Source organism: Moschus berezovskii, chromosome 15 (assembly GCF_049115385.1).
Source record: "Moschus berezovskii isolate FMDL1 chromosome 15, NW_MosBer_1.0, whole genome shotgun sequence".
Taxonomy (NCBI): domain Eukaryota; kingdom Metazoa; phylum Chordata; class Mammalia; order Artiodactyla; family Moschidae; genus Moschus; species Moschus berezovskii.
Genome location: NC_142474.1, coordinates 12,267,991 through 12,287,906, shown reverse-complemented (window position 1 = coordinate 12,287,906; position 19,916 = coordinate 12,267,991). Strand labels below are relative to the sequence as shown.

The window sequence follows — 19,916 nt, the reverse complement described above, 5'->3', positions numbered from 1 at the left end:
ACTGGGTGTGGTGGGCAGGAGGGAAGAAGGTCTGCAGGAAGAGGACATGAATGAGTCCATCTGATGGTGCCCCAGCAGATGCTGGCTCCTCTGCAACACTCCCTGGCTCACGCAGCAGCTCCTGAACCAAGTGTGGTGACAGCAGGCCTTCCCCTTTCATCATCCCCATGGAGAGAACTCTCTCCGAAGTCCCACACTTCAGGGAAGGAAGGAAGGGCAAAGCAGCGGAGGCAGAGAAAGCAGGGAGGGGACGTGAAGGAAGAGCCAGCACCCCTTCTCCAAATCGTCGTGAAGAAGAGGCGGTCATATTTCCTCTTCCGTGGCTGCCATCGGTCTGGGATGACCTGAACTGCTCTGGCAACAGTGTCCCTTTGAGCATAACGTGACCTGCATGGGGGCCCCCTCCCCTGGTTTCTTACAGTGTTAAAGAGCTTCTTGGTCTTTAGACTTTGCTTTGATTCTGGGTACAATGGTGATCGGACTTCTATTGGCTAATTCTGCTGTGTTTTCCTAAAATTTATGGATCTTCCCGCCAGGATCTTGGCAGTGCAGAGATGGAGTCAGATATTTTTGTGCTCATACCACCATCCTGCCCAGAAGGAAGTCTCCATGTACTTCTAATTCAGAGCCCTAAAAGTTATGCCAGGTGATGCTATCCCCGTCTTATAGAAAGTGAAACTGAGGCTTATAGAAATGAAAAAAACAAGAGCCTCACAAAACTCTGTTCTGTTTTCTAGACCCTGAATTCCTCTTTCCCTCTTTTTGTTTCCCTACATTCTGCCCTAGACTAAAAATACATCCACCCGAAGGTGCTCATCACAGAGGGTCAGGTCTTGCCTCCATTCCCTATTTGCAAGGCCTCATTCGTACCAGCCTTGGCCTCCCAAAAGAGAAAAGGGTCTAGAAAATATGCTTCTCTCCCTTAAGACTAGAGACAGAGCTATAAAGTGACAATTCCCATCCCCATCAACAGGTACCATCGCAGTCCCCTTCAGGGTCCTGAAACCATCATGAAAAACCCCGGAAGACCTGCACAGCCACTCACCAGAGCTTCTGCAGGAATCCACTGCTGAGAAAGTACAGAGAATAGCAACTAGAGAAATCACTTCCAGCAGAGTCCATCATGCTACAGGGAGGAAATCTGCTCAGGCCTGAGATTATCTCTAAATATTTAAATATTCGTCAAAAGGGGCTTCTTTACCCTGGGTTCTCTGCTAGGCAGATGAACTGTCTCACTGAAGCGCCACAACAAAATAGTCCAAGTGTCCTCTCCTGCAAATGGACGAAAAGAAACTGAGGCACCGACAGAAATAATTCACCCGTGCTCATCCAGCTAGCAAGTGCCAGCCTGAAATCAAAATCAGAACCTTTTCAGCTCTAAAGCCTCTATTCTTTTCACTAAATTCTAATGACTACTCTCACTTCATTGAGTCCAGCAATTGGAATTTCTCATTTTTATCCCCTTGGAGAAAAGAGAGAGGGAGACACATATCATTTCAAGTAGAAACCCATAAATATGTAAATAAAATATAATGTGCAATCAACCCTCTGGTGGAGGTAATAGGCAGTGAGCCCTCCAAATCAGCAGCTTGTCTCATACAGTCGCGTGTCTGGCTGTATCAAGTCACTTTTCACTTAGCCTGAACTCTCTGAAACCACAATGAAGTGGATTCCCAGGCAAGGGCCCTTTGATTTCCGAGAGTAAGCAGTCTCAGGGGCTGTGTGATCACTTGGCTTGCTGGGTGGTTGATGTGTGATTCCATAACTCTGATGTGAAGAGAGCTACCCAGGTCTGGTTCAAGAAGGGCTTTGGGGGAAAGAGATTTCTGGAGCATAAGAGAGACAACTTTAGGTTGCTGAAGACCTGTTTTTGAGATAAGGGGGAAAACGTCACCTGAGAATAAGATCAGGATCTGTGAGTGAGTGTTGCGTGGAGGCAGATTTGGGTAAAAATGAGGGAGAGTCTCTTCCGTGTGATGCTGGGTGATGATTTTAAGACATCAACAGGCAAGTCCTCAGGCCATTAACTGTGGCACCTGCAGAAAAGACGCAGGGCCTGTTTAGACCAGTCTGATGTGTGCACCTCTCACTTTCTGACCTCCCTTCCCACTTACTGACCTTGGGCCCCATTCTCAATGCCAATGCCCTTGATTCTCCTTGAGCACTCAAGACAGTTGATGAGAACAGCCTGCCTACTGTCCCTACTCTTTCAACCTAATGGATGCTCTCTGCTCCTACATAGGATCCCATCCAGAGTTTAACAATAACCAGGCTAACACTGGGTACTGAATAATAGTAACTACCCCGGATTCCCAGCAGTAGCCTGGTCTTCCATGGGAGAACATGAGCATCTCATCAGAGACGGCGTTCAAGATGAGGCTGATATGGACAAGAGAGAGCCCTTCTGGGACCCAACTCCTATTACTGGTTATCTGCTGTTGTGGATGTGCCAGAGAAAACCACCTGCTATTCTATACCAGAAAACCTCTGAGAGTCCAGGCTACAACATGATCATTATGTTCCGAAATGATGTTTCCCATGGGATGATGAAACACAACACCATGCGGGATGACCCACCCTTCCAAACGCCGGTCAAGCCAGAGAAATGGACAAGTAAGGCTTCCTGTTTTGATATCATGATGCATAACCATAACACCCGTAATAACAATAGCCACAGATAATGACTTGCTTCATTACAGGCATCTGACGAGCATTTTGAGCATTTCAGAGCACTCTGATGTACATTATCATCTTTGCTCCCCAGGCTTGTATCTCAGAAAAGATTGTGAATGAGTAAACTGAGCGAAAGCAACAGAATGACGACGTGAACAAAATAAATGGACGAGGCATCTCAGGAGAATAGCATGAAGAAAGAGAATTAAATTGCTTTCATTGGTACAAAGAAGTCCTTCTGGCTTTGAAATCCAGCTGCAATTAGTTAGTCCTCATGGAAGAAGAAGAGGGAGCCTGCTGGTCTCTGGACTCCAGACTGACATCTGTCATCACCTGCTTGCTTACAGCTTCACCTCAAACACAACCTATCCAAACCTGGGCTGGCTTTCTTGACCCTAAACCATCGCTTGTGCTTTCCACCTCAGAAAACAGCTCCATCACTCATTTCCCAGGCATTTGAGTCTTGGAGTGTCATCTGTGGCTCTCTTCTCTTATCCTCCCGTTCCCAGATTCCTGTATGATAAATCTATCCAGGCTCCAGTCTAATGGCCAACTCTCGCCTTAAGGATTGGAACCTGCTCCCAGCGCCTCCAAGAATCTACCTAGTGACCTGGCAAACCTGGCAGAAGCAGAATACACCACTACCTGCCCTTGCTGAATTGGGTCCCTGGCACCTTCTTGATACCGGAGCTTGTGGCTTCCAGGTGCAAGCCGCTGCCACCAGTACCTCACACTGAGTTTGGCACGTGGAAGGGACTAAGTAGACGTGTGATTAGCAAGACTGTAGCGGCTGTGCACGGTGGCCATTCACGCTCGGCTTGTCTCCATAGTCACCAGTCTCCTTATTATTCGGTCTCACCCACATGTGCGGAGGAACCTCCATCAAACCATGTGACGGGCAGTTCCATAGGTCAAGAGTTTTAGCTATAAGAACATAATTGATCTGGAAGTTTTCTCTGATGATTCTGGGCTTCAGTATTTTTTCCTCTACCTCTGAGAACTGCCTCAAGGATCAAACAATACGATGGCTGTACTACCAAAGTGGTATCTGAGCGTGTCACTATATCAGTGGTTCTTAAGTGTGGGTGTCTTACAGCACTGATTTCTGGGCTCCACCCCCAGAATTTCTGATTCACTAGGTCAGGGGACACGCCCTGAGAATTTGCATTCCTAACAAGTCCCCTGGTGATGCCGAGGATGTGGGTCCAGGGACAAAACTTTGAAAGCCACTACACTAGATCAATGTGACAGCATTGATCTTTCCGCATCAAACTTGTTTTTCTCCACAAAGTTTGCTATTTCAATACCAGACCTTATGTTTTACCCTTTGTGCTGTTTTGTTGGAATCTTAACCCAGTCTGTAAATTCCTCTGGGCAGAAATTATACCTTCCACACTCCACACTCTCATTTTCTGTTTTGTAAAATGAGTACATTTCCAGTGTGATTAATAATAGAAGAAAGAAAGGGAGGAAAAAACACTCAGACTACCAACCCCAATAAGCAGTCTCTACAAATGGATATCAGCCCTAGAATTCTTTTAAAAATTAATTATGAAGCAGAGAACATTCTACTATCAGCAGCAATTGTGGAAAAGAAGATTACCTTTTTGATGACACATTTTGTAAGATGTGGGTTATTCAAGATTTTAGGCATAACGTACTTAAACACCAACATTTTTGAAATATAAAACCACAAACAGTGTTTTCAACTCATAATTTTTATAGTGATAGTCAGACAATTGTGTTTTCAACATGTAAAATCCATTACACAGCCGTGGCAACAGTTTGCAATAGATTGTAAATTTTTATTGAGATGATCATCTTGCAATTGAATTTCAAAATGTATTATATGATCATCAGCAAATAAGTCCACGGGGGCTGCTAAAGTACTCTGAATATCATTTATAAAGATCAAAACCCCTGGAAACCCTGTGGAAAGAGAAAAGCCTCATTGGCAGGATCAAATCAATTATTTTTATGGATGAATACTGAATTGCAAAGCTGAGATAAGGCATTACCTGGTTTAATAACATATCCTTATGTCTTTTTAAAGTAGTAAGTTTTATAATCAGGTTTCAGTGAGGAATTCTACCAACGATTGGTTTTTGAAACCAATCAAGAAAATGGCGTCTCCACTCATCACAGTGGTTCAATAACACTCAAAGGAATATTCCCAAGCAATAGAAATACTCACCAACTTTGGGTTACATGCTACCAAGAGGCACTGCAGCTGCTGCTCAGTCGCTTCAGTCACGTTGGACTCTTTGCAGCCCTATGAAGTGCAGCCTGCCAGGCTCCTCTGTCCATGGGATTTTCCAGGCAAGAATACTGGAGTGGGTTGCCATACCCTTCTCCAGGGGACCAAGAGGCACTGAAGTGGTCACAGTCAATTCTGCTACGACACTTGTTCCCAAAATGCAAATGTTCTCCAACATGATTGACACATTAGGGAACAACGTGAGTATAACATGGATTTCACCTTGGCTATGTGTGATGTTGCACACAGAAACACTAGGAGAGCAGAAAACTGCACTCGGCTGGACTGAACCACTCAGGAACACAGCAGATGCACCGGCCTCTAATATCTGCCTGCTCCCTCTGTTCACTGTGTGTGTTACAAGCCACATTGATCCACATGTGGATCAACTCACCACCGCTCTCAGACGGTCCTCCTCCGCCACCTTCCAGTAGCTCATGGCCTGCGGCCGTTCTGACAACCACTTCCATAAGCACACTCAGGATGTTTCAAGGTAGCGCCCCATTTGCACTACAGTTGCACGACTGTACCCGTGGATACAGATCAGTGTGCGTAAGTACAGCTGTGCCGCCGTGTTTACTAGGTTGCTCTCTTCCGGGTCTGTGACTCATGAAAGGTGTGACCCTGCCCCACTTTTCCCCATGAACCCGGAAGCTTTTATCACGTAACTGAACAGTGCAATGATTTTTAGGCACACATTATGTTATTTTGAGCTATAGCCTGTTTTATTTTTCTTTTTGTTTCGTGGAAATCATTGTGCTGATGGGTCCTTCCCTCCCCACCCAGAGGGTAGAAGGGATCCTTTCCCGCTCAGAAGTCAATGGCTCATGTTGCCACATCACTGGTCCTCCACTGGAACACCTCCAGCTCTATATACCAAACTGATGGCACACAGCTCTCCCTATGTATTAACCAATGTGTGACCAATGATCACGGGCATTTGAGTCAGAAAACCTTAGTGCAAACCCTGAGCGTGCAGCTTGCCAATTCTATGACTTTGGATAAAACGTTTAAAAATGTCTCGATTCTTTCATTTATGTATGAGATAAAAGTACTTATAGTGAATGGTTACTTACGAAAAATAAAATAAATAATGTGATTTGCAAAAACAAAAACAAAAAAATTCCCATATTAACACCAAGTCCTTTTAATTTCTTGAGTTGCATTCGAAGTCAGAACAGCTAAGAGTACAAATCAGGGGTGTAATCCGAGCTAGTTCCCATTATTAGTAACAGCACGGAAACCTAGATTCTTGGGGATACGGTTGGATACAAAGAACCCTCTCAGACACAGTTCTAGTCAGCGAACTCTTTAGCGTCACCAGGAACTTCAGACACACTGTCAGAGCCTGGCTGAAGAAAACACTGAGTCAGAAGCCTGTAGGGATTTAGAATTCAGAGGACCTCTGGACAGACCATCCCAACCCAGACTCCTAGTAGAGTCTAGCCCCCAAGGGACACAGAGGCCGGAGGCTCTGAGGGATGAAGGCATTTCCAGAATCCACTGAGAGAGGCTCTCAGAGCCAGAAGGCACCAGGAGCACCTCAGAGGCTGAACTGGAACTAGGAGCTCTCAAGGACATTGTTAAAACCAAGAGCTCACTCAGGTCACAAGCGCAGCCCACGGACAAAACTAAAACCAGAAAGACACAGGATATGCAAGATGAATCAGAAGCACTCAGAGACACAGACCAAGTGAAGCCTCAGGTCACAAAATCGGAGCCAGGAGCCTCCAGAGATACAACCAGAGCTGGACCCTTCAGGGACACAGCCCGGAGCCCTCGAAGAAACAAGATAAGAACCCCTCAAAGACTCAGAACCAACAGTCCTCAGAGGTGCGGTCAGCAGTAGGAAGCCTCACATATTCCAAAGGTCCCAGGAGTATTTGGGGAGAAAGAACCAGTGTCCCGGGAAATACTGTCTGATCCAGGAAACTCTCCAGGACTAGAGAGGCCAGACTAGAGCTAGAGTTAGGTGATTCTTAGACTCACAGGTGAAGCCAGAAGGGCCCCAGAGATGCCTCCAGAAGCTCAAAGGCAAGACCAAATACTGTTTTTTACCCCAACAGGATGCACACTCATATCAAAGCTGAGGAGTGACTGTCACAACTCCAAGAGGAGCATCACCCACAGCAACTGCACAGCATCTCAAAACAGAGGCAGGAAGAAGGGCGCTACCTGCACACTTGGTTCTGGTGGTGAGGGGAGGCCCTGGTGGCCCCGTACCCCCTTCCCCTGGTCGTGTGAGCAGCACTCGGATCTCATACTCCACATCGGGGTCCAGGTGCCACAGCTTATAGTTGGGAGAGTCAACGATGTGGGTCTCCGCCCAGGTGCCCGTGGTGGTGCGGTACTCCACCTCCTTCAGGATGATGGGGCCATCTCCAATGATAGAGTTGGCGTTTGGCTTGATCCACAAGTAGGTGGCCCCCACGGCCAGCAGCTCTGGAGGGGCGATGGGAGTGGGAGGCTCTGAAAGACAGGAATCAGCAAAGGATGTCAGACCCAAATGATTTACAGAACGGACTTCAAACATGTGAGGACAAAGGGCAGAGTTCCATACAGCCATAGGAAATAGCCAAAAATCAATTAAGTTAATTAACTAATTATATGTAAATATATGAATCAATATTTCTTCAGTAACTATATTCAACCTTCCCTGGTGGCTCAGATGATAAAGAATCTGCCTGCAATGCAGGAGACCCAGGTTCGACCCTTGGGTTGGGAAGATTCCCTGGAGAAGGGAATGGATACCCACTCCAGTATTTCTGCCTGGAGAATTCCATGGACAGAGGAGCCTGGCAGGACAGTCTATGGGCTCACAAAGAGTCAGACACAACTGAACGACTAACACTTTCATCAAAATTCCCTCATTTAAAGAAAGGAAAGAAAGAAGGTCATTGTGAGGAAAAGATTTTTCCTAAACACAGCCAAGCTGCCTGGGTTAATATTCTGTTTTCTATCCTCAAATGAGAACCAACCTTTACTAAATCAGAATTTGGTTCAAAACCCATGGGAGTCAGGGGTTTACAAACACTTCTTTTATAGGAACACACAGATTGTTAGTGGATGATCTGTGGAATGGTGATAGGAGCTGAATTAGCAAAAGGATGATGGCATAATGGGAGTTCAACTTCTCCTTCCACAACTCTTAACAACTTCCTCCCCAGAGAGAGGGTCATGATCACAGTGATGCCAGTGGGAAATCAAGGGTCAAGGGAAAAGTCATGCTGAGCTATTTTGGATCTCCTATGTGTTGCCACCTCTCTTCTACTAAGTTCTATAACTTCAGCTAAATAGACTAGAATTTCAACAGGCACTAACGGTGGCCTCTCCCTGGCAATTTTTAGCTCACTGGCAAAGCTGCAGAAATTAACAATTGCTTTATACTTATTTACCAGAAAATTTTACTTGCATTATTAGTGTCATTCTTGGGATATTAGCACCTCCATTTTGATGGATTAAAAACCTGAGAACCCAAGTGATCATATCACTTAACCAAGAGAGTGCAGCAAGTAAGGCAAAAGGAAACCCACATCAGCTTGCCTTCCAACACCAGCTCTCCCTCTGGAAGGCTGTTTATCTCTCGATACCCATTGTCTACAAACCAGTGTGGGTATATTTATTTTTATTTGTAGCAAAAATCAGCAGTGGAACAACAATAAAGAAGGGATTAGAAAGAGAAAACAATCCCCCTTCCTTCAGTTCAGTTCAGTCGCTCAGTCGTGTCCGACTCTCCGCGACCCCATGAATCACAGCACGCCAGGCCTCCCTGTCCATCACCAACTCCCGGAGTTCACTCAAACTCATGTCCACAGAGTCGGTGATGCCATCCAGCCATCTCATTCTCTGTCGTCCCCTTCTCCTCCTGCCCCCTTCCTTACCACCCAATATAATTGCCATTTTTATATCTTCATGTTCCACTCCAATTTCTATTCATATACTTAAATCATTTTTGTGTGTAGTTACAGTAACACATAGACTCAAAGAAGATTTTCTTTTCTTCCCTCATTTATTACAACTAAAGGACTTTGCTTATATACCATTTGGATTTTATTATCATTGTCTTTAGTAGTGATAGAACAGTGCATCAGATGATTACAATAATTATGCTCTGATTATAGGACACATGAGTAGTTTCAAGTTTTGCAAAGGTAAATAATGCTGCAACAAACATCTTTGTGCAAATGATTATAGTCCTTGTCTTATATTTTCTTAGGACCAACTTTCAGGAAGTGGGTTATCTGTCCAAGGGTATGAATAAGTTAGTGATTCCTGGTGTAGAAGTAGGAAGTAAGGGTGGGGAAGGCATTTGGGATGGAGTACACCAAAGCTACGTTAATTTTCCTCTGTTCATTTCTTTGCATTTGTGCTTTTTTAATAAAAATACTTTTAACTGTATTAAAAAAAAAATAAAAAAAAAATAAAATAAAAAAATAAAAAGCTTAAAAAAAAAAAAAAAACTTTCAGAGGGCCTCTGGGCTATTAAGGCAGGTATTGGTTTCAGTTTGGAACTCAGGTGGGAGCTTTGGGAAGATAGGTCTCATTCAGTGTTTTCTTTCTTATCTAACAATGAAAATTCTCCTGAAAGAGAACAATCACTATGAAGCAAAGATGGGCAATATTTTCTCAGTGTGACTTGAAGCAGATCTTCAGAGACAAGTTCAAATTGTCACTATTAAAACCTGCCATTTGGTCAGAGGAGGAAATTAAGCAGATTAGTCAAGCTAGATGCTTTTCTTTACAAAGCCATGGAGGTTATTACTCAATGCCTTGTTATCTCAAAGGTGTTTGCAAATTGATTTTTGGATAATTTGTTTCAGGTAGAGAAGTTAAGGTGGCAGGCAGATAATTTCTGGGCTCATCCTTTGTGCATTTTAAATATATAGACCCTTTGATCACCATTATCTACTCTCCAGAATTCCCATCAGTCTCCAATGAGGCCGCAATGGTGATATTTTTGTAGCTCTGTGATGACTCTGCCCAATTCCTTAGTAAAATTATTCACGGACAGGCCCTGGACAGAATTAACATCAGCAGACTTCAATACTTTAAGGCTTGAGCAAGTGGTTACAGTAAATTCTCTCCCATGGAGTCTCCACCCTAGTTTCTAGTCTCCTACTTTAGGCATTAGCAGTAAATTGCTGACCATCAGAAAGGAAATCAAGTATCAGTTTCTCCAAATGCTTAGTCTCTTTTCATGTATTTCTGATGGTAGGTGCAAGTATAGTAACAAACATTCCCTCAAGGATATAAATGTGTCCATCTCAAATGTCAGACTAGTTTACATGTCCATATGCAGACTTGTCCTTCCCTGTGATCACTCAAGAATATATCACAAACTACATCCCAGTGTTTCCTGTACCTGAACCCAAGAAGCCATCAGATTATTCTTTTGTTCTTTCTGTTTTTAGTAATTTATTGATTTATAATTGGCATTCTTTAGAAGGCACATGAACTCGTGGATCAAAGAGAAAAAAAGGGAGGAATGATTTTTTTGTTGTTGTTTTGGTAGGTACTTGTCTTTTTAAATAATGCACAGAAAGATTGTGCTTGTTTCAGTTTTCCTCTCTGAGATGAGCTATTCAGCCAGACACTGCAAGAATTCTCTGAAGCCATCTAATTCAACCACCAGAGTCATCAGAAAAGAAACCAAGAACTAGAAAGAGCCCATGAAGCTAGAAGAAGGTGTAGACAGCTTGAGAACTCAGGGCCCGGGTAGCATTTCTGCCTATGGTCTTCTCCTCCTATACTTGAGATGCTGAGGCAGATAACCAGAAAGATCATTAAAAGAAGTCTATACAAGTCATCTTTAACTTTGGGGGATATGCAGGATGCTATAGAAATGTGAGAAATTCTAGACTCTTCTCCTCAGGAAAATGTACATGAGCATCCTACCTAGAGTTTTGTACATCATTTCAGGAATTTATCAACCTTTTTGAAGACCTTTCATGAATTCTTGAAGATTCTATGCTGAGAATAAAAGAAATCCACAGAGATTCTCCTGACAGCCCGCATGCCCCTAAGAGCTGACACTACTCAGGGACCCTGAAGCCACCCTTTGTTGCAGGAGCTAAAGCCTGGGAGCACAGCCATGTAAGAAAATGGAACTTGATGTAGGGGTCATAGACCTAGTGCTTCCAGGCTCCCAAATATTTGGTGAATATCAATATGCTAGGATTCCACCAGACCAAGCACAGTAAATGTCTAGGTTCCCATGACCCTGACCCACCCAACACATTCATAGATTCAACAGTTGGGCTAAAATATTTAAAGGAAAAAAACATGACTCTGCCCACTTAATGTTATATCTTATGTAGAAATCTTCCGCAGAGGCTGTCTTAGGTGTTTGGGCTGCTATAACAAAATACCATAGACTGGGTGGCTTAAACAACATTTATTTCCCACAGTTTCAGAGGCCAAGAAGTCCAAGATCAAGGTGCCAGCAGATTCAGTGTCCATGAGGCCTCTGTTATTGGTGTTTTCATGAGTCTTTTCACATATGAAATGACTAATACCTCTCTATACCTGGCCCCTTGCCATCAACTGTGCAAAGCCAGGAGGAAGTGTTTGACATTTGATGGTACTCCTTGCTGACAAAGGTTGGAACAAAATCAAGAGGGAGGGAGCCTGGTTTTCAGGAAGATGAGGTCTGGGTTGGGAGATGGTACCAACCTCCCTCCAGCCAGGAATCAAAGCATTTTGAGAACAAGAACCCCAGGAGCCATCATCCCTGAGGCCTGGGCAGCAATTGCCCCCGACCGGTCAAGGCTCTCCTTCAACAGGTAGGTGGTGAAGTGACCCCTTAATGCAATTCTGCTTCATCCTCAGGCAGCAATCTCCAGACCAATTCTGTCTTTCTCTTTCCTGCTGTGAGCACTTGTAACAGTTTGACTCCCCAGAAATTCCTACAGAGAGCAAAAGTGCTTCAAATAGCTGGAGAGCAAGCTTTATGCTTGTGTATTGTCTGATCCAGACAGAAATCAAATATTTTGAGAAAAACTGAATGCTACTAAGATTGAAGTGAGCTCTTAGACATGTTTAAGGTGAATATAAACTGGCTTCTGACACCCTCTGCCTCCCTCCTGATCACCTTTCTAATTGCACTCCATTTACTGAAGCACACGAGTCCATGGGAACGCCCTACCCTGCCCCACCCGCCAACATGCCACATATACCAGGAGACAATTTTATCACTGCCACATCCACACTTACACACGTGCCGTTTTTCCCAACTGGAACATCGTTTCTTTTGCTTTGAACCAAACCATGTCCATTTTTCTTTTCAATTCTGCTTCATAATGCCTCTGTTGTGTAGACCGCAAGGCTAGGCACACAGTAGATATTTAAAAAGCATCATGCTGGTTAGCTTTTCTACCAATCAGCATGCAACACTCTTATATCAAATAAGGCATGGAAGATCAAAGAGGAGAAGAAAATCTGTTTGGGGCCAGGGCCTGCGTCTCTGTCCTCCACTTCTAGTTAGCTGTGTGACCCAGGGCCTGCATCTCTGTCCTCCACTTCTAGTTAGCTGTGTGACCCTGCACACCACCCAGTCTTGTGGTTCTCAGCCTTGTCATCTTTAGCACAAAAGACGGTTCAAATTATAAAAATATCTGAATTCTCTGCCAAGGAGCATCAGGGTTCTATGCGGACATGTTTACCGACTCCACCCTGACTATGTTGCCAGCAGTTGACTGCACCACCTCATTCACCTCTGGCCCGTGAGGTCCCCGAATAGAAGGCAGAATAAGTAGATAAAGCAACCAATCTAGCAGAAGATGTCAACTAGAATTAGTCTTTGTGTCTAACCTTATGGCCAATGTGCAATAGATATTTAATGACTTGTTTAAATGGACAGAGAAAATATTGGATAAGTTTTCCCAAAATAAGAGGTTGGGGTGGCAAGACAAAGAGAAGGAAAGAGAGTGTTACAGAGAACAGTGGATGGACATCCAAGCGAAGAGCTGGATATGTTTGGGAGAAGACACCAAATGCCTGGAGCAGAACAATAATCAAAGACATAGCCAAAGAAAAAATTTTTGAACTAAATGAAGGTCTGAATTTGCAGACTATGAAGAGCACAGCGGGTTTCAGGAATAATCAATGATGAGACTCCAACTTAAGAACATACTGGCGATACTCTGAAATACCAGACTAAAGAAAAATTCCCACAAGCATCTAGACAAAAACAGATCCTCATCAACGCAAAACAAAAAGACTGAAAAATCAGTTCCCATCCTTCATCATTTCAGTTTGAAACACAGGAACATAAGAGAAGGTGATAGTAGCGACTTTAACTACAAACGACAGCAGCGGCCGCTAACAAATGATGCACACTTTTGATGAACCTGTCACTGTTCTCAGTGCCTTAAAGTATTAACTCATTTAATCTTCACAGCAACTCTAGGAACAGATAATATTATGATTCATATTTTTCTGAACAGAAGAAAGAGATGCAGATTAAGTAACGTTCCCAACACCAAACAGTTAGTAAGTTAAAGAACCAGGATTGCAGCCAAGAAGTTGTACTGAGGGGGTCTGCATTCCACTCACAACAGTAAAATACACAGACAAGATTTTGAGAGGATATTTCATATCCCAAGATGTTTATAGACAACTAAGTTGTGGTACATTGGCAAAGCCAATAGATAGACAAGTTTCAGTTCAGTTCAGTTCAGTTCAGTTCAGTCGCTCAGTCGTGTCCGACTCTCCGCGACCCCATGAATCACAGCACGCCAGGCCTCCCTGTCCATCACCAACTCCCGGAGTACACTCAAACTCATGTCCACAGAGTCAGTGATGCCATCCAGCCATCTCATTCTCCGTCGTCCCCTTCTCCTCCCGCCCCCAACCTTTCCCAGCATCAGAGTCTTTTCCAGTGAGTCAACTCGTCTCATGAGGTGGCCAAAGTATTGGAGTTTCAGCTTTAGCATCAGTCCCTCCAATGAACATCCAGGATTGATCTCCTTTAGAATGGACTGGTTGGATCTCCTTGCAGTATAAGGGACTCTCAAGAGTCTTCTCCAACACCACAGTTCAAAAGCATCGATTCTTCGGCGATCAGCTTTCTTCACAGTCCAACTCTCACATCCATACATGACCACGGGAAAAACCATTGCCTTGACTAGACGGACCTTGGTCGGCAAAGTAATGTCTCTGCTTTTTAATATACTATCAAGGTTGGTCATAACTTTCCTTCCAAGGAGCAAGCGTCTTTTAATTTCATGGCTGCAATCAGCATCTGCAGTGATTTTGGAGCCCAAAAAAACAAAGTCTGACACTGTTTCCACGGTTTTTCCATCTATTTCCCATGAAGTGATGGGACCAGATGCCATGATCTTTGTTTTCTGAATGTTGAGCTTCAAGCCAACCTTTTCACTCTCCTCTTTCACTTTCATCAAGAGGCTTTTGAGTTCCTCTTCACTTTCTGCCATAAGGGTAGTGTCATCTGCATATCTGAGGTTATTGATATTTCTCCCAGCAATCTTGATTCCAGCTTGTGCTTCTTCCAGCCCAGCGTTCCTCATGATGTACTCTGCATATAAGTTAAATAAGCAAGGTGACAATATACAACCTTGACGCACTCCTTTTCCTATTTGGAACCAGTCTGTTGTTCCATGACCGGTTCTAACTGTTGCTTCCTGACCTGCATACAGGTTTCTCAAGAGGCAGGTCAGGTGGTCTGGGATTCCCATCTCTTTCAGAATGTTCCACAGTTTATTGTGATCCACACAGTCAAAGGCTTTGGCATAGTCAATGAAGCAGAAATAGATGTTTTTCTGAAACTCTCTTGCTTTCTCCATGATCCAGCGGATGTTGGCAATTTGATCTCTGGTGCCTCTGCCTTTTAGACAAGTTTAGATTCTGAAAAATGCAGAAGATGTATTATCTACATAACTTGATGATAGATCCAAGTCCACACGGGGGTGAACTGAAATCATGAGCTCTAAGATGGAGAAACTGGGACAGTAAAAGGATCAGTCTCATGGAATGATTACTAACGCAAGACTCTTCTTTCTCAGGTAAGAGTCTAGAAGGGAATCAGTGCCTCACGCCAGGCCAAACCAAGACAAAACCCAAACTTTTAAAAAAGACAGAAATCCCAATGGCATTTAGATTGTGCTTAAATGTAAGCAATTGCACTGTGAATGGTTAACCCTTGCTCTGGCAATTATTCTGAAACTGGACATGAAAAATTTCCATGGAACAGTTTCTCCTTAGACAAGACTCTCCAAAGGTACAAAAGCCCAATTTTAACTAAATTAAAGGAAAACAAACAAAAAAATCCCACTAACGTATGCCTATTAAAATGTCTAGGTACAAATATGCCAAATATTGGTTTTTCCTTAGGATTGTAGGGAAATGAGTACTGATTTCTTTTTTGTGTGTCTCTACAAGTGCTTCCCTGGTGGCTCAATTGGTAAAGAATCTGCCTCCAATGCAGGAGACTTGGGTTCAACCCCTGGGTTGTAAGATTCCCTGGAGAAGGGAAAGACTACCCACTCCAGTATTCTGGCATGGAGAATTTCATGGACTGTATAATCCATGGGGTCGCGAAGAGTGGAACATGACTGAGTAACTTTCACTTATGGCTTCCCTGGTGGCTTAGAGGGTAAAGAGTCTGCCTGCAACGTGGGAGACCAGGATTCGATCCCTGGGTCGGGAAGATCCCCTGGAGAAGGAAATGGCAACCCACTCCAGTACTCTTGCCTGGAAAATCCCATGACGGAGGAGTCTGGTAGGCTACAGTCCATGGGGTTGCTAAGAGTCAGACACAACTGAGCGACTTCACAAGTGTCCTCTAATAAACCTGAATTGGGTGTTTATTCCAATGATAAGCATATTAAATAAGTGTTCTTAAATGTTGAACTTTTCTAACCAGTGGGACCTCTGTTGGGATTCTGTGCCCTCCACCACCAGGAGTATTTAACAGTCAATCTCCGCTCTCATCTGCCCAGACAACAGGTAACAAGAATCAAGAACCACATCCATGTCCCTTTGCCAAGCCAGTTCTTCCCCCATAGCTCCTAATAAGGAGAAATCATGGCTGCTTTAGGCATGGCTCAGACACCTTCACTGTAAGCTGAGACTTGACTTCTGAAAGGTCCCCTAATCATAGCAACTAAGATTTACAGCGCCCTAGCTGTTTCCTCATTCATTTTCCTCTAGTGCCCCACAAAGCACACATCTTACAAGTGAGGAGACCAAGGCTCAGCGACTTTAGCTAAACTTCCTCGTCTCACACAATGAACGAGCAGGACTACGTGCAAACCCAGGCCTTTCCAAAGTCTGCCCCCTGTCCTCAATACTGCACCAACCCTCTTTGCATTGTGTTAATATAAAAAGTGTGCTTCTATTTCAGATCCACAGCCTGTGAGTTCAGCAGAGTAAAAGTGCTCACTTAGGATTCACTATGTGCTAGGCACTGTGCTAAGAGCTTTATATGCATCATCTTATTTAATCCTGGCACATTCTTCAGGCAAGGGATATTAGCAATCCTATTTTATAAACTAATTTTAAAAACACTAAAGTTTAAGGAGGTTAATGGCTCACAATCACAAGTAAGAAAAGAAATCAGGTTTCAAACTTAGGAAGATCCCAAGGCAGGACTTGTAATCACTACATTATACTGTCCACTGCTACTAGGATTCCCACAGTTGAGGAGGATGAAACGATTTATCTTTCAAGGTCACAGAGAAATGGTTTTGGTGAGAAGAAGTCAGATCTGGTAACTAGCCAGTCAGTACTTTGTTAACCTGGCAGCAATAATAGTCAACTATCTCAGAACCACAGATATGGAAGCTACATGGAAAGACATTAGCCCTAACTGCCAGACGCAGAAGTCCCTAACATGAGCTAAGACTCAGCTTGACGCTTATCTCCAGGGATAAAGAACACAGTCTATGGTGTTCACACAAGTAGTGATGAGTTTTAACGGTGAGAAAGTACTTTGAAATAAAGACCACAGTCTTTCTCCACCTGCTGTCCAGCAGAATGTCACACCAGGCCTCCAAGAGCTGGCCTCTCCCAGCCTCTCCAGGTTCCCTGACTACTGAGCTCCCCTCACAAGTGATACCGAGGTCGCAGGAGGTGCTTTTGCCTGTGCTGTTCCCTCTGCTGGAACATTCTTCCCTTTCTGTCATCTCACTTTTCTTGTCTGATTCATGTCAGTCCAGTTCAGTCCAGTTGCCCAGTTGTGTCCGAATCTCTGCGATCCCATGAATCGCAGCACACCAGGCCTCCCTGTCCATCACCAACTCCCGGAGTTCACTCAAACTCATGTCCATCAAGTCGGTGATGCCATCCAGCCATCTCATTCTCTGTCGTTCCCTTCTCCTCCGGCCCCCAATCCCTCCCAGCAGAGTCTTTCCAGTGAGTCAACTCTTCGTATGAGGTGGCTAAAGTATTGGAGTTTCAGCTTTAGCATCAGTCCTTCCAATGAACAACCAGAACTGATCTCCTTTAGAACGGACTGGTTGATTCATGTCAATGAATGGCAAAAACCACCACAATACTGCAAAGTAATTAGCCTCCAATTAAAATAAATATATTATTTTTTTAAGTGAGCTCTCTCTCTTTTTTAACAAATGAATTTATATATCACACAGAACTACATCCACAGACATAGGAAACACACACATGGTTACTAAAGAGGAAGGAGGGATAAATTCAGACACTGGGGTTAACATATATGCACTACTATCTATAAAATAGATAACCAACAAGGAACTACTGTACAACATAGTGAACGCTACTTAATATTTTGTATTAATAATGACCTATAAGAGACAAGAATCTGAAAAAGAATACACACACACATAGATATACGTATATAGGGACTTCCCTGATGGTCCAGCAATTAAGATTTTATGCTTCCAATGCAAGGGGTGTGGGTTTCAATCCTGGTCAGAGAATTAAGATCCCACATTCCATATAGTGTGGCCAAAAAGTGAAAAAAATAATAAAACAAAATGGTATCAATTATCCATTAAAAAATAATATGTCTGTGTGTGTATAACTGAATCACTTTGCTATACATCTGAAACTAACACATCATTGTAAATTTAGTATAGGTAAATGAAAAATAAAATTTAACAAATGCTGGTTCTTCAGATAAAAATATGAACTGACTTCTGGGAGAAAAAAAGAAAGAGTGAGCTGTCCTCTGGGACACCCTCCTGGCTGTGTGCTCTGTGCTGCAGGGTGCCTTAGTCCAGGGTTCCCAGGAGCAGAGCTTGAGACGAGGATTCTGTGCAGAGACTAACTGGAAGAAAGTTCTCAGAAGAAGGTGGACTAGGGAGCCAGGATGTGATTTTGTCTAAAGACTAGGCCATCCTCATCCCAGCGGTGCTCTGGAGCAGAAAATGCACCACTTCACGGCTCCTCACCAAGGCAAGGGAGGCAACCTTTTGTCTCCCTGTGTTATTAACTGGATATGGGCTGTTTAGGGGTGCAGGCATTGCCCCTCAGTCAAGCAACTTCCCTGTAGCCAAGGACAAGAAATCCTGATTTCCTAGGACTTCTGCAGCTGGACACCACAAACTGGGATCTTAAAACATGTATAGCCTCCCAGTTCTAGAGCTGAGAAGTCTGAAACCAGGGTGTCAAAGGTGACCTGCTCCCTCCAAAGGCTCCAGGGAAGCCTCTCTGGCACCTTGATTGCAGTGTTTGATCTTCTCTGGCTTGGAGACGAACCCCTCCACCTCTGCCTCCGTCTTTACACGGCCTTCTCCCTCTGTCTGTGTCTCTCTGTCCGAATCTCCCTTTTCTCATGAGGGCACTGGACACACTAGGCGAGTGCCTTACCTCTATTCCTGTCTCAGTTCCCCTCCACTCAACCAGTGTTCCCTTCAAATTCCAAATAAACCATTTGCAAACCCCTGTCTCAGGATATTCTCAGTTTGGAGAAACTCCAATTAAGATATTATGATAGTTTTATTCCTAGTTTTTAAAGGAATCTCCACACTGTTCTCCATAGTGGTTATATCGGTTTGCATTCCTACCAACATTGTTTAAGAGGGTTCCCTTTTCTCCACACCCTCTCCAGAATTTACTGTTTATAGGCTTTGTGATGATGGCTGTTCTGACCGGTGTGAGATGATACCTGACTGTGGTTTTGATTTGCATTTCTCTAATAATGAGTGATACTGAGCATTTTTTCATGTGTTTATTATAGCACTGAAACATATACATTACCATATGTAAAACAGATAACAAGTGTGAGTTTGATTCATGACACAGGGGACCCAAAGTCAGTGCTCTGTGACAAGCTGGGGGGTGGGGTGGGGAGGAGACACGTGTATGCCTATGGCTGATTCATGTTGATGTTTGGCAAAAACCTTCACAATATTGTAAAGTAATTATCCTCCATTTAAAATAAATGAATAGTTTTTTTTTAATATTACAAAAGCTGGGGCAAGTTACTTAACCTCTCTGCGCCTCAGTTTCCTCATCTGTAAAATGGGGGCAATAATAATACCTCCCTCATGGAGGGTGCTATGAGGATTAGGTAAGGTATTGCATTCAATAAATACCCTTGGAACAGTCCTAGCACATAACAAGTACGCTGTGTTAGCTACTATTATCTTCCTCCTCCCAGCCAGGAGTCCATGGAGTCAGTCAGCAGTCGGTGGGAAACAGCTGGTGCCCCCATTTTGCGCCCCCCACAGAGAGACACAAAGATCCCATTAAAGGCATTCCCCTCGCTGTGTCAGGATGAAAAGGGGCCACAGTCCTCTCAGTGTGTACTCCTGCCAGCTCTTCCACAAGTAAGTACATTTATGAGCTCAGCCTCGGTCTACTTCACACGGCCATGCTGAAGCCAATGAATTCATTTAAAAATGCATAATTCAGTAACGACTTAGCACCAGGAGAGAGTTTGTGAGCTGCAACACTCAACACTCGGTCTGCTCCTGGCTCCACTGTCCCCACCACAGCCTTGATATTTTTGAGAGGACTCTCTGCTGGGCCACGTCCCAAAATTAAG

General features: G+C 43.9%; 1 protein-coding gene across 10 annotated transcripts in view; it reads right to left on the bottom strand.

Moving 5' to 3' along the window:
* The window catches only part of PTPRT (protein tyrosine phosphatase receptor type T), a 1,139,542-nt gene that overhangs the window by 599,117 nt on the left and 520,509 nt on the right, over positions 1-19,916 (bottom strand). For all 10 annotated transcript variants that reach the window (XM_088843764.1, XM_088843767.1, XM_088843761.1 and 7 more), the window contains exon 7: positions 7,106-7,399. In XM_088843764.1, the coding sequence (XP_088699890.1) occupies positions 7,106-7,399 (294 nt within the window). The remainder of the gene's footprint in view (positions 1-7,105; positions 7,400-19,916) is intronic.